The 13,106-nt window shown below is 38.4% G+C and overlaps 2 protein-coding genes across 2 annotated transcripts in view; one reads left to right on the top strand and one right to left on the bottom strand.

Moving 5' to 3' along the window:
• Positions 1 to 3,839: 3,839 nt before the first annotated feature.
• LOC107582819 (potassium voltage-gated channel subfamily G member 3-like) lies at positions 3,840 to 4,550 on the bottom strand. The gene has a single exon (XM_016268839.1). The coding sequence runs from the start codon at positions 4,548 to 4,550 to the stop codon at positions 3,840 to 3,842; it is 711 nt and encodes a 236-aa protein (XP_016124325.1).
• Positions 4,551 to 6,034: 1,484 nt separating this feature from the next.
• Positions 6,035 to 13,106, top strand: part of mta3 (metastasis associated 1 family, member 3) — a 39,715-nt gene continuing 32,643 nt past the window's right edge. Inside the window, exons 1-3 of the mRNA XM_016268779.1 lie at positions 6,035 to 6,053; positions 6,231 to 6,297; positions 7,931 to 7,998. Coding sequence (XP_016124265.1) covers positions 6,270 to 6,297; positions 7,931 to 7,998 — 96 coding nt within the window. The 5' untranslated portion in view covers positions 6,035 to 6,053; positions 6,231 to 6,269. The remainder of the gene's footprint in view (positions 6,054 to 6,230; positions 6,298 to 7,930; positions 7,999 to 13,106) is intronic.

Here is a 13,106-nt window from a genome sequence, read left to right as displayed (position 1 = left end):
TATCTGTAAACAGATGCTTGGAAAACTCTAAAATAAGTGCACACGTTAAGCTTTGCGCACTTTTCTACAAATCCACATAAGTGGTAAGTGTGCACGTTATGCTTTGCATACTTTCTAAAATCCACATAGTTGGTAAGTGTGCACGTTATGTTTTGCCCACTTTTCTAAAATCCACATAAGTGGTAAGTGTGCACGTTATGCTTTGCCCACTTTTCTAAAATCCTGTATGGTAAGGGTTACGCGTTATTGACCTCGTTCCCTTTTTCTGAGTTGGTTAGACCCCGGTTCCTTGGGCTCCACTCAACTAGTATGTCTCTGTCGACACACTCTGGAAGCATCACCAGTGAGGGTTATTGTGAGTATGGTGCTTTCTTTCGAGCGTTAAGTAAATTATTGCTAGCTGTTCCAGCTTTGGAACATGCTGCAGGTCGAGCCCCCTTCTCGGATTGAGAACTGGGTGTGTTGCTCCCTCAGCTGAATAACTGCTAGCTGTTCCACCATCAGAACATGCTGTAGGTTGAGCTCCCTCTCGTTTGAAAGCTGGATGTTTGCTCCCTCAGCTACAGATTTACTGCTAGCCACTCCAGCATTATAGCCTTAGATATAGCGTTTGGGATACGCTATTTCTATCTATGGGCTGCTCTTTCAGGGTGCCACGAGAACCCCTAGAACGGTATTCAAGATTGTCCTACCAGGGTGTTGCTACTAAGGGTCTGTTGAGACAGTTCCTTCAGCACATACAAAGAGAAACGTGCGGTAGCCCCTGTGTGACAGGCCAAGACTAGTATGATTCTAGGCTCTTGGTCGTATTCCCTTAAAGGAATCTATTTCTGATTCCAAGCCTTGAGCTCTACCCTGGGCCCAGGAGTCTGGCCCTAACAGGTAAGTATTTTTGGGGTATGTAGCCTAGGCCTTTGGCCGTAGGGAATAACGTCACTGACAGCTGTCAAACATCCCAGGGGCGACTCCCATAGCAATATGGTAGAGTTGGTACTTAGTGCTCGCCATGGTTCTGGCTTGCACTCCCCTCAGCATGGTGGCGTGGGTATACCATTCCCCATAGCGACCCCTAGAGGACGCAGTTCGAAGTTCCCATGAAAGGGAATGTCTCAGGTTACTTATGTAACCATGGTTCCATGAGTAGGGACGAGACACTGCGTCCTCTAGGTTTCTTGCCATGCTGCGGACGCAAGCTTCAGACGAAGAAGTGAATGATGTGTAGCTCCCGGCGCCTATTTATACTATAGTCGCACCGGTAGTAACGTCATGGCTGTCGCCGGCCAACGAGTTGGTGTTTTTTTTTCAATGTATGCTTCAGACACGGTTCACGACGAGGCGTTCCCCATAGCGACCCCTAGAGGACGCAGTGTCTCGTTCCCTACTCAGGGAACCATAGTTACATAAGTAACCTGAGACGATATTTAGATACGAGAGAAGTACAAAACTTTCTTACAAAATAAATAGGCTAATAGTTTATCAACCAAATGTTACATTGCGTCTAACGATTCACTCATGGAAATGAGAGGTATGTGAGCCCAGTTTCGTTTTAAATTAGTTATAGGCTTAGCATTTAAAATAAATGGTGTTTGTAAAGAATGGCACTATAATTTATTTTATGACATACAGTTAAGCAAAACACGAGGAAGAGTGTTTTTCCTAATATCAGGACCATTGCAAATGTTTATTGAACTGAATCAATATAACAAGAAGTATATTTTGAGTGAATTTACTATTAATAGTAACTATTTTCTCATTTTGCTCTATTTCGACTGAAGCGTTCAAACAAAGCCACAGCAAAACCTGTCCTCTACAAGCAACACAGCAGCCTTTCATATTAAATGATTCGCTTTATTCTTCACTGAATCAATCAGCCATTCGAATGAATGATTTAATGTCTTATTCTAAAGACAGTAACTTACCGCAAATTACTGGCTGTTTTACTTTCATATTGTTGTTATGTTCAAACTTTATATACATTGAAACATTAATATGATAGTGTTAGGCAATTATATATGTAGTAGCTATGTAAATAAACACAATATGCAAATAAATCATTGTGTATATCAAATCCACCTGGCCTTTGTAACTGTCTACTCTGTAGCACTATCGTTTTCACTGCAAAAACATTACATTAATTCAAAAATAATTTACCGATTTACTCATTTAACGTAAACGGATCGCCAGGTAGGCGTACAGCAGTGACAGACAAGACACATATAACGGTGTCATGTATGGAAAGATGTTTCCCAGCTGACAGTTGTCCATTTTCACCTGTACAAGTGAACAGAACACTGAGCATCGGCAGTAATGAGGTGTGTCGGAGTGACGTCACCGCCCCTCTTCGACTGATTGGCTAGAGGAGGAGCTGTCAATCTAGAACTAGTGGACCAATGATGATGCTTAAGCCCGCCCTGATTTACATGAAACTCTAACCGCAACATTTGGAAGAAGAAGCGCAGAACGTGGAATAAAGAGCGAAGGGAAAAACATCATAAGCATACAAAAAATACAAATATGTGCAGAAAATGTCTGAGCACAAAAAAACAGAGGAATATAACTAAGGAAACATGATTTTGTGTGCAATTCGGATAATTTTGCATTAATATTTCAGTTTTGTGCAATATGATTTTAAATGTGTTTAAAGTTTTGATTCGTGCGTTATTACATTTTTGATTAACGCTTATTCTTTTTTGATCCGTGACCATTGTTTGCTATTCTGAAAATTTTGCTTTCGTTTTTTTAAATTTTGTGCAATATAATTTTACTTGCGTTTTTCAATTTTGGTTTCACGCTTGTTATTTTTTTATCCGTGACTGCAATACATTTGAGAGCGAAGAGAAAAACATCATAAGCATACAAAAAATACAAATATGTGCAGAAAATGTCTGAGCACAAAAAAACAGAGAAATATAACTAAGGAAACATGATTTTGTGTGGAATTCGGATAATTTTGCATTAATATTTCAGTTTTGTGCAATATGATTTTAAATGTGTTTAAAGTTTTGATTCGTGCGTTATTACATTTTTGATTAACGCTTATTCTTTTTTGATCCGTGACCATTGTTTGCTATTCTGAAAATTTTGCTTTCGTTTTTTTAAATTTTGTGCAATATAATTTTACTTGCGTTTTTCAATTTTGGTTTCACGCTTGTTATTTTTTTATCCGTGACTGCAATACATTTGACGGGAATCTGATCCCATACGTCAGCACTCTCTACAATATTAATTTGCACAGCTGAGGATATGTAGTAGACTTCTATATCTACTTTAATTTGTAGCAGAAAAACATAAGAATATTACATCAATGCCACACACACTGCGCAAAAAACTCTTACAGTTACAGACGCTGAAACGAAATATGTTACAGCACTCCCGGGTCCCCCTACTCATGCTGACGTTAGATAATTTTTACTGGCCAAACGAAGTACGTCAGCTAGAAAACAAAAATCACCATCGTGATATTTTGCAGGCTTCAGCTTGCATTATGTGCTAATACAGTTTTTACTGTAATACGTTTTAAAAAGCAAATAATCAACAAAAATAATATTTGGTAATGAGAGATAGCTGTATTTTTAATATGATATTAGGCTATATTATATTATGCAGTGCAATACACTCATTTAGATATCAGTTGAACTTTAATTTCAGTTTTTTTTTTTTTTTGAGAAAAGATAGTTTGAATGGAGCTCGCAATGCAACCGGATACAAAACATGGAAAGAATCATACATAGGCTACAGACGAGTTCAGGGGGACAAACCTGTACCATCACAACATAGGCCTTTTCATTCTGAGATCCTATATGTGGAGAAGAGCATGATTCCTTTTATTATATATGGAGCTATGGTGGGAGATGAGCTGTCCTGTGAGAGATGCAGCTAATTTTGCATTTACACCACAGACCACAGCAGTTGAACTCGTGCATGTACCTGTGTTCTTCCACTGTATTGTTTTTCGCTGTATCCCAGTCCGGCAGAGTGCTCGCGCAGAGGATGACCATAGACATAATGACAAAAACCACTGACACGGATGCCAGGATCTGCGCAGCAACAGAGGAAGCTGGTTCCTCAAAAGTCCTCCGCATCCTCTCCAGCCACCGCGCGTTCCCTCTGTCAGAGGCGAACCGGGTGACCTGATCCTCCTCACCTCTGGACTCCACCTCTGCCTTGATGTCCTCCTCTGAAAAGTACGTGTAAGTGTCGGACATCCTATCCTCTAATCGCCGCTGGCAACAAAACTCCAAATGTGAGCTCTCCAAGCCCCAGTAGATCATCTCGTTGTAAAAGGAAAGCTCGCACATCTGCGGGACAAACCTGAGCTTTCCAGATCGCACGTAAAGCATAATAAAGACAAAAGCCTCGGAGTGCCTGTCGAAGAAAAACTCGTTCCTCTCTCGGTCATAATCATCACAAACCTCCAAGACCTCTTTTTCAGAGGAACAGCTGTGGAGTCTGCTCACTCTTCGAAGGGGAAAATCCTTTATAACTTCTCTAGTGAAAGCATACTTGGTGCCACCAACGTTTAGGATGCATATATTCTTCCCAAACTTCATTTTGGATCAGATTTGCATCACCGATTGGAGTGAAAAAGAAACAAACGACGCACAATATGGCTTAATGATTGTCATAGTTAAAATCCAGTATGTTTCTGAAAGCGCGAGAAAAAACAAGCAGCTCCAAATTCGCGAGTCCAGCTCAGTAGCTCTTTTAGATTCTAAAATTATTTTTCCAGAATGAGCGCGTGTCAGTTTGGAGAACCGTGGAAAAGTGACTTCTTGCTTTGTGCATCATCTAAACCCCAAGCCTTCAGGGGGCTGTTTCATACAGTGATGTCACAGATCGACAAGCCTATTGCGCTCGATTGTGCGCTCCAGAAGAACGGGCGTTCCCAAACGCAAAACGAGTTTTTCCACGGCGCATGTCTGGGATTAACAAGTCAACTTGCTGAACTTTATATTTATTTATTTTTTTTAGCAATGGAGTAGACCAGGAGGACGTCACGTTGGACTGAATTAAATGTTCGATATAAAATCAATATTGCTATGGTTGTCTACCCACACACTAAACTAAAATTAGACAGTGATCCCTGCTAGTAGTGTTGTTCTAGCGATTAGTCTGGTTTACATTCTTGGATGTAACGTTAGCGCTTTTATAAAACCATATAGCATAGCTAAACTATTTTATTGCCTTTCTCGGTGTAATTTTCAGCATTAAAGCCATCTCGTGTTTTCAGTTAACTGGCGTGATTTATAACTATTTTGATCCGAATGATGTCAACAGGTTCTGAATCGGTTCGTGATTCAGTCTGAATGATTCGAACAGCTCAATCTGATTTGAATTATTACTGATCTTATTTGTATTTCATCTTATTAAATTTTTTTTTTCAAATGTTGTATCAGGAATATCCATGAATCTCCCAGCATTAAACGCCTTTAAATGCGTTTATTTATTTATTTATTTATTTATCATGTTAAAAATATTTACAGGTATTTTAGGCTATGTGTATTATTTTAAATATTACTTTTTTAAAGCAATGTACATTAACCAAGTTTAATATACATTTCTTTTTTTAAATTAATGAATTAGAGTGCGAAAAGAGTGAATTAATCACTCGTTTGATCCGAATCATTCCAACCAGGTCTGAATCGGTTCGTGAATCAATTCAGCCTTAATGATTCGAATAGCTCACTCACGCACTGATTCGTTACTGAAATTATCTTACATTTGTCTTTTACCTTATTATCTTAAATATATTTTAAAAGTATCAAGAATAGCTATGATTCCCAGAGTTAAAGGCTTTTAAATATATTTATTGTCATAGTAAAAAGATTTACATTGGCGAATATTATTATGTAGGCTAAACTATGTTTATTTTAAATATTACTTTTAAAAACATGACACACATTAACCAAATTGAATCTCATGCTCTGTGTAAAACAGTCATGAGTGTCAAGTCGAGGCTGCAGTCTGTAGACTTCATTCACCCCCCCTCATCTCCTCTCCTCTCTTCCTCTCTCATCATCAGGAAGCCGCTGCGCTCGAGCCTTTTCTAGCGCGTGAGTGAGTTACTGTATTGTACTGTGAATCTCGGGAGGGGGGGCTGCAAAAAAATCTCCTATTCTTACAGAGATCCACCCCCCACATTTAAAACATCTTAAGCCAGATTGCTTTTTAGAAGGTCACAGGATTTAGATGTCTTTTTGATTCACATATATATTTTGTTTTTATTTTAGTTTATGGTTTGTTTTTTTTAACACTCCGGGAGGGCAGAAATGGCGGCCAACATGTACCGGGTCGGAGGTATGTCCGTCTATATTCTGAATTAACGCAAGTCAAAACACAGACACCACCGCAAGACTTGTCTGTGAAGCAGGGGTTCGTTTCAACGGAATCGCCGCAACCGGCCGCTTACTTTTAAACTCTTAACACGTGCAGTGTCCTTGCAAAAGAAAGCGATAACGTGGATGTAGAATATTTTGGGTTCTGATGTGGGTCAGGCCTCTTAAACTATCATAGCCGCACTAGCATATTAGCAAGCGGGCTATGTTGCTAGCTAGCCACATCATAAACAAATAATCATTACTATATGTAAAACACGCGTATAGAGCACGTTTCTTTTAGCTTTGATCATACAGGAGAAAAGCGAGTTGTGCTTGCGACCTGGCCATGCCGATTTTTGACGCCGATGTTTTTCTTTGTGATCATTTGTCTCATTTTTTGGCACGTATCCATTAGTTACGGGTCCTCATTCGGCATGCAAGGTAGCAAAGCGAGCTAGCATTTAAGAGTAACGCCTCACTCGGTTTTCCACAGAGAAACCACATTGAATTTCTGCACACTGATTCGCTGAAACATTGTGAATCTGCACTATTTTGAGGCGTATTTGTTGTCATGCGTCTAATCATAAACACTTCTTTAACACAAAACCGTCGCGTCGTTTGTTTGTGCAATTAGCCGGCTACACGCTGTGGATTTGACATTGTTTCATGGCGCCGTTAATGCAGTGCCATTGAAAATGAATTTGTAGCTTCAGCAGACTTTCAGTGAATTCACTGACGTTTTAATGGAGCGTCTATGTGACAAATTATTACATTGCACGGTTCTAATGTGACCCGTGTGTGCTCGGTTATGCCGTAGATACATGTATCGGAATGTGACTCAAGTGGCAGAATACGGTTGCTTGCATGAATGAAGTGTTTGTTTACATGCATGCATTTGCATATTCTTCACTGATCTTGCCTTTGAGAGAAAGTGTTTTCTATATGTATACCAAACATAAACAATTCATTACCTAGACTCAGTCAAGGCCAAGTCAAAAGTCTTAGACTCATAGTAACTGTATGATGTAGGGTATTTTTCTAAACCAGAACAAGTAGTGCGTTATAAAATGTACTATTTCTCAGAATTTCTTTCATTATCTAAAGATAACTATGGGCGGTATTACTTGATTCAAAAGGTAGTTTTATCTTTAATTCCTTGCACTTTATGAATACTTTATTCATTACCCATTATATCAGTCTGTGAGGGAGAGACCATTCACCTAAAAATATTTTTTGGTGAGGGTTTTCTTATCTTAAATGCCCAGCGGTCGTTATGAATATTTTCATTTTCCCGTATATAGTAAAAGAATGAATGATGGTAATCAGTTAAATCTGGCCCCACTAGGCTGTATTGTCTTGAACTCTATCTACACCAAGTTTCACATCATGAAAGGTTCTGTATTTGGCAAAACTTCCATGTTTAGGAAATGTGTTGTGGTGGTAGATTGCATATTTAGTATATGTAACATACCATTTTTAATATACCAATAATAATGACTTGCACTTTTTTATGTAATTTGAATCTCCTAAGTCATTTAACTGTCAGCCAAGCCCTAAAATGTGGTTTTTATACTGGTTACAAAATAATCCAGTGTTTCTGTCTTCTTTTGCAGATTATGTCTTCTTTGAGAATTCTTCAAGCAACCCTTATCTGATCAGGCGAATAGAGGAACTGAATAAGGTACATTTCCCTCAGGCCTGGGAGGGAGAAGTCTGGGTTGGTGGACACTGGGTGTACTGGTAAGGTGTCGACAAAACATTGTCATGACATCGACACAAGAACCTCAGCCACCTCGCCCAAAGCCAAATTACTTGCATTTCTGTGAGCTTCTCCCTTCAGTCTGTCATATCTCCAGTACTTGTTTGCTGAGAAACTGTATCTGTGTGAGATACGCAAAGCAGCAGATGGGGTCCTTTAGAGAAGTAGGCTGCGGTGTGAAGCTGACATCTTTTTCATTTTTTTGTAAGATGTGTGTATAATGATCAAAAAAGATTCAGCTCTTTAAATATTAAAGGGGTCATATTATGCGATTTCAAGTTTTCCTTTCTCTCTGGAGTGTTACAAGCTGTTTGTGAATAAATAAGATCCCTGAAGTTGCAAAGACTAAAGTCTCAAAACCAAAGAGATATTCTTTATCAAAGTTAAGACTCTGCCACACCCCCCCTAAAAAGTTTAAACGTTAAAACGTGTTGCTGCAGCATGTCAGGGAGACGCTGTGTGTTTCTAGGCAAAAGCACTTTATTTGGCCATCCGAAAGTAGATGCATTTAGGAATCTTTAAGATTACTTACAACAGAACAGCAATGCATTTTATGGACGACCGTTTCGTGAACCTAGGAGAGGAGGTAATTCTGACTTCGCTATGACAATCTGGCGCTTCTGAATCAGCGACTGTAAGTATGTTTTGTTACTAGTTTAAGTATTTGCTATTGACTGTTCAAATGCGGAGTTTTGCGCATCGTGTGTGTGCGTCCGTGCACGCGCGCGCATGTGTGTGTGTGTGTGAGAGGGAGAGAGAGGGTCACATCATAGTAGAGTCAGCTGTCTTAACCGCAGCTTGTGTACTGCATCATTACTGTGTCTGTTCCCCTTTCGGGCTTGAACTGATGGTAAAACTAATGACATTATTTACTGTCTTTACATTTATTTTGAAAGATGAAGCTCGCGATTATGGTAAGGGGAGTTACATTTCTGACGAGTGCTTGTGGTGTTTGGCCAATCACAATGCACTGGGTCAGCTGGCCAATCAGAGCAGACTGCGCTTGTCGGAAGGAGGGACTTTGTAGAAAACGAAGCGTTTGAGAGAGGCGGGGGATATAGGACCTACAATAATGTACAGTATTTAAAAAAATATTTTTTGAACATTAAAGCATGTCAACATATTCTGTTACACCAAATACACAAAATAATGATCTTTAAAAAAGCATCATATGACCCCTTTAAATGCTGAGGGATTTTAAGTACACCTGTTATATCATAACTCATAATGCACAATGCAAAATTTTTTTTTTACTCTGCCTTCAATGTAAGCATGCTTCACTGCACAATATTCTCATCTGTTAGTCATCACTTCTTCTGGCAACATGATGTATCTTTCGACATAATTGTCAAAAGAGAGGATTCAGTTGTCCGGCAAATTCAGTTCGCTTGCAGGTTGTTATTCTACTTTGGCCTTGGCATTCAAACAATCACCCTGTGGCCACTGAGATGCACTCGGTCTACATTATTCTTCTTGCACAACCACTTCTAGATATTGATAGTCCTATATAGTAGTACAAAGTACGCCTTTTGGGATATTGATTGCGTACTTAAAGGTGCTGTATGTAGGATTGACACCGAGTGGTTGAACTAGGTATTGCAGTCCAAATTCAAAATATTGGAGAGGGTTTTTTTCACCCGGTCCCTCCTCCTCTGACTTGAAGCATATGCAGGTTGCCAGATTGACGACACCAACAGTAACGAGCGCACCTGACGATGGAAAACATTGAGCCTTACACTGTAAATTGATCAGCTAATGTGTACATTTGCAATATTTGTATTGTTTGCAAATTATAAACCACCTCATGTGTATTTTTATAAATCTGAATCTGCGTCTGATTTCGGAGGCTGCTGCTGCGTCCTGCGGAGGTCGCATTTGTCGGCCGAGTACATTATGTAAACGTAAACCCAGTTGTAAACGTAACCAAGTAGACTGTTATTCATTGTGAGGTGTAAAATACTATAATTTATTTCTTACTTTGAAATCTAATGGTTAATTTTCTGAAACGAGACTGCCTCAATTAATTATGCATAAATTACACATAGACAGTTAAGCCCGTTATGCCGAAAACATAATCTCACTACTCTGCAAATCCACACTCTGGAGTAGGGCTGAACGATTAATTGCATTTGCGATAATATCGCGATATGAGAAAACGCGATTTTTCAATCGCAGAGGCTGCAATTACACTCGGTCACGTGACACGCGAGAGTAAAGAGGTGTGTTTGACTTCAAAGTACAGAGTGTATGACATCAAAGTACGGCGAGAGAAAGCATAAGGAGACGACCGCACTCTCTTATAGTAAGAGACTCTCGCAGTACTTTGATGACACACACCCATCGGTCTAAGCAGTGCTGCTTCAAGTCGAGCGCGGGCCATCAGCAGAAAAAGAAAATAAATAAAACAGTAAACAGCCAAAGGACTTAACTTAGAATGGGAGATGGATCGGTTTGTGAAAGCGAAGAGAAAAGCCATAGATGAAGTCGCACAGACCCAGGCAGGTGCTGGTCATTTAAAAGCTAAATGCAGAAAATATGATGAGGCATATCTTGCTCTCGGCTTCACTCACCGTGTCTATACCGTCGCGTCGTGCCGCAACAGCTCTACACTGGATGCGACAAAGCGACCATTGCAAATAATTTTAACTTTGTGTCAGTATGTCATAGATGGAACAAGGCATCAGTTTAATGTCGGGTTTTGTCGTGTCGCATCGCATCCCGTGTACACAGCATCACTGATTATAATGGTTCTACTGTATTTTGCCGCTCGTGTCCGGTGTAGACACGGTGTTTAATGTCGTTGGTGAGGAGGAAAGCCTATGTGTGTCCTATGCCTTAGCGGACAGCATGAAACCAACAATAAATAAATAAATAAATAACAGAGAGAGAATAATAATAATAACAGTTATTCTCTCTATGCTATTTTTCAATGTTTCAAGTGATGCAGGTGTTTTTTCCCTGTAGGTTTTTTATAATAAAAAAGCATAAATTTTTCATAATGTTTAGTGAAATTATTTGGTAGTCTGAGGTGGAATGGGGATTTGGGAAAGGGGGGCAGTTTTTTTTTTATAGGTTTAAAGGGGGGCGCGACCAAAAAAGTTTGAGAACCACTGGTCTAAAGTTAACAGAAAGTGTTTAGTGCAGTCCACATGTTTACATATGTTTATCACAGTGACTTAATTAATTACCTAAAGTAGTGTGGTAAAGCAACAGATTTGTTTTTATATTTCTGCGATCTACTTTAGGTTGTGTGATTTGTTACTGACTTTCATATTAATGTTTACACCAGGCTTATTTAAACATAATTATTACATGCTTACAAGGTTGGAAGTTCAACAAATCAGTCAATATACTGTGATTGTAGATGTTAAATAAAAATGTCATTCATATCAATTAATGCATCACCTAATTTCATCGTGACATATAGGCCTGGCCTACAGAAAAGAACATTTAGGTTTAATCTATCTAATAGTGTGTTGGTCATATTATACAATGATTTATAGCTTGTCTTTGTTGAATAATACAGAACATAAAGAGCTTTAAAAAAGAATTGCATATTAAATCGCAATCGCAATATTGGTAAAAAAAAATCGCAATTAGATTATTTTCCAAAATCGTTCAGCCCTACTCTGGAGTTAGTATTTTTTACTTTTTTCCTTGCCCCGATTACAACACATTGCTGAAGAAAATTAATAGTTTCACATTCTTGTCTAAATGGTAGTAGCCTTGTGTTCTATTGAAAGTTCTATTTCCCGCTCTGACCCTTTTCGTTTGCCAGCTTCCATGACTGAAATGAAATGCGCTGTGTTTCCCGCCAACTGGCAACCCGGGGTGCCGAAATACAATTGGGTAAACTGGCAGTGGGCGGGTTTCACAAACCAAAACAGAGACCTACATTCCGGCCCGGAATGCACATTTTCAAAGGAGAATAACTGACTGTAGCATTGTTTTTCAGATAAACAAATATGTTAACTTAGCATGTTTCTTAAATATCTGCAAACATATTATGGTATTTTTATGCTTTAGTAGAGTCAAACACTTACATACAGCACCTTTAAAGAGAATAAGTAGAATCAAATGTACAGAAAAGAAAGTAAGCATTTTTAAGCATTTTTTATGAGAAATGTGTTCATGCAGTCCAAATTTACATTCTGGCTATGTTGCATACATGGTGAATTTTATTATATTTGTTTAAGAGCTGTCAGTTTGACATTTTAATTTAGTAACATTAAATTATCTTATGTCATATAATTATCATATTGGGATTTTCTTAGCAATTATTGATTTATTTGATCAATTGCAAGTAGATGCATATCTTTTTGGGTGGGCGATATTACCAAAATCTTATTTCACTATATGAGTTATTTTATTTTATTTCATTTCATTATTTATTATTATATTTATTTTTATCTAATGATAATGATATATTTCACAATGTAGTTTAAAAAAAATAAGATCTAAGATGCAAATAACAATTAAGACCAATTCAATAAAAGATAAACTTTCTTTACATTTTTCAGGTACACTAGGTCTACTTGATAGGAGTACTTAAAGCTGCAGTCCGTAACTTTTTTTTTTTGGTTAAAAATGATCCGAAATCAATATTTGAGCAAGTACATAACCAGCCAGTGTTAAAAACTATCGCCTTACTTTAGCCCGATTCACAATGGTTAGCTTATAATAAGGTTTTTTAATTTGAGTGGTACGGGTAGGTTTTCACGGGAAATTCGAGCAAGGCACTGCGTCATTACATCACGTCTGTAAACATAAAGAAGTTGTCACGGCTACTAGGCTATGGCATGTGAGGATCCTGCAAATGGCGGATCATTTATAGCCTTTTCTCACAGCAGCCAGAAATTAAATGTATCATTTTGATGGCGGGTTGTAATCCATAAAGGATTATGTGTTTATGAAACACATGTGAATGAAATGAAATTATATTCCAGTTATAAATGTGCTTCTGATTACAGATAGCCTGGGATTACAAAGATTTGTATTTTAAAGAAAACCAGTTCGAAGGGAGCATAATT

Source organism: Sinocyclocheilus grahami, unplaced genomic scaffold (genome assembly GCF_001515645.1).
Source record: "Sinocyclocheilus grahami isolate Dianchi unplaced genomic scaffold, SAMN03320097.WGS_v1.1 scaffold47.1, whole genome shotgun sequence".
NCBI lineage: Eukaryota > Metazoa > Chordata > Actinopteri > Cypriniformes > Cyprinidae > Sinocyclocheilus > Sinocyclocheilus grahami.
This window is presented reverse-complemented; position numbering and strand designations above follow the sequence as displayed.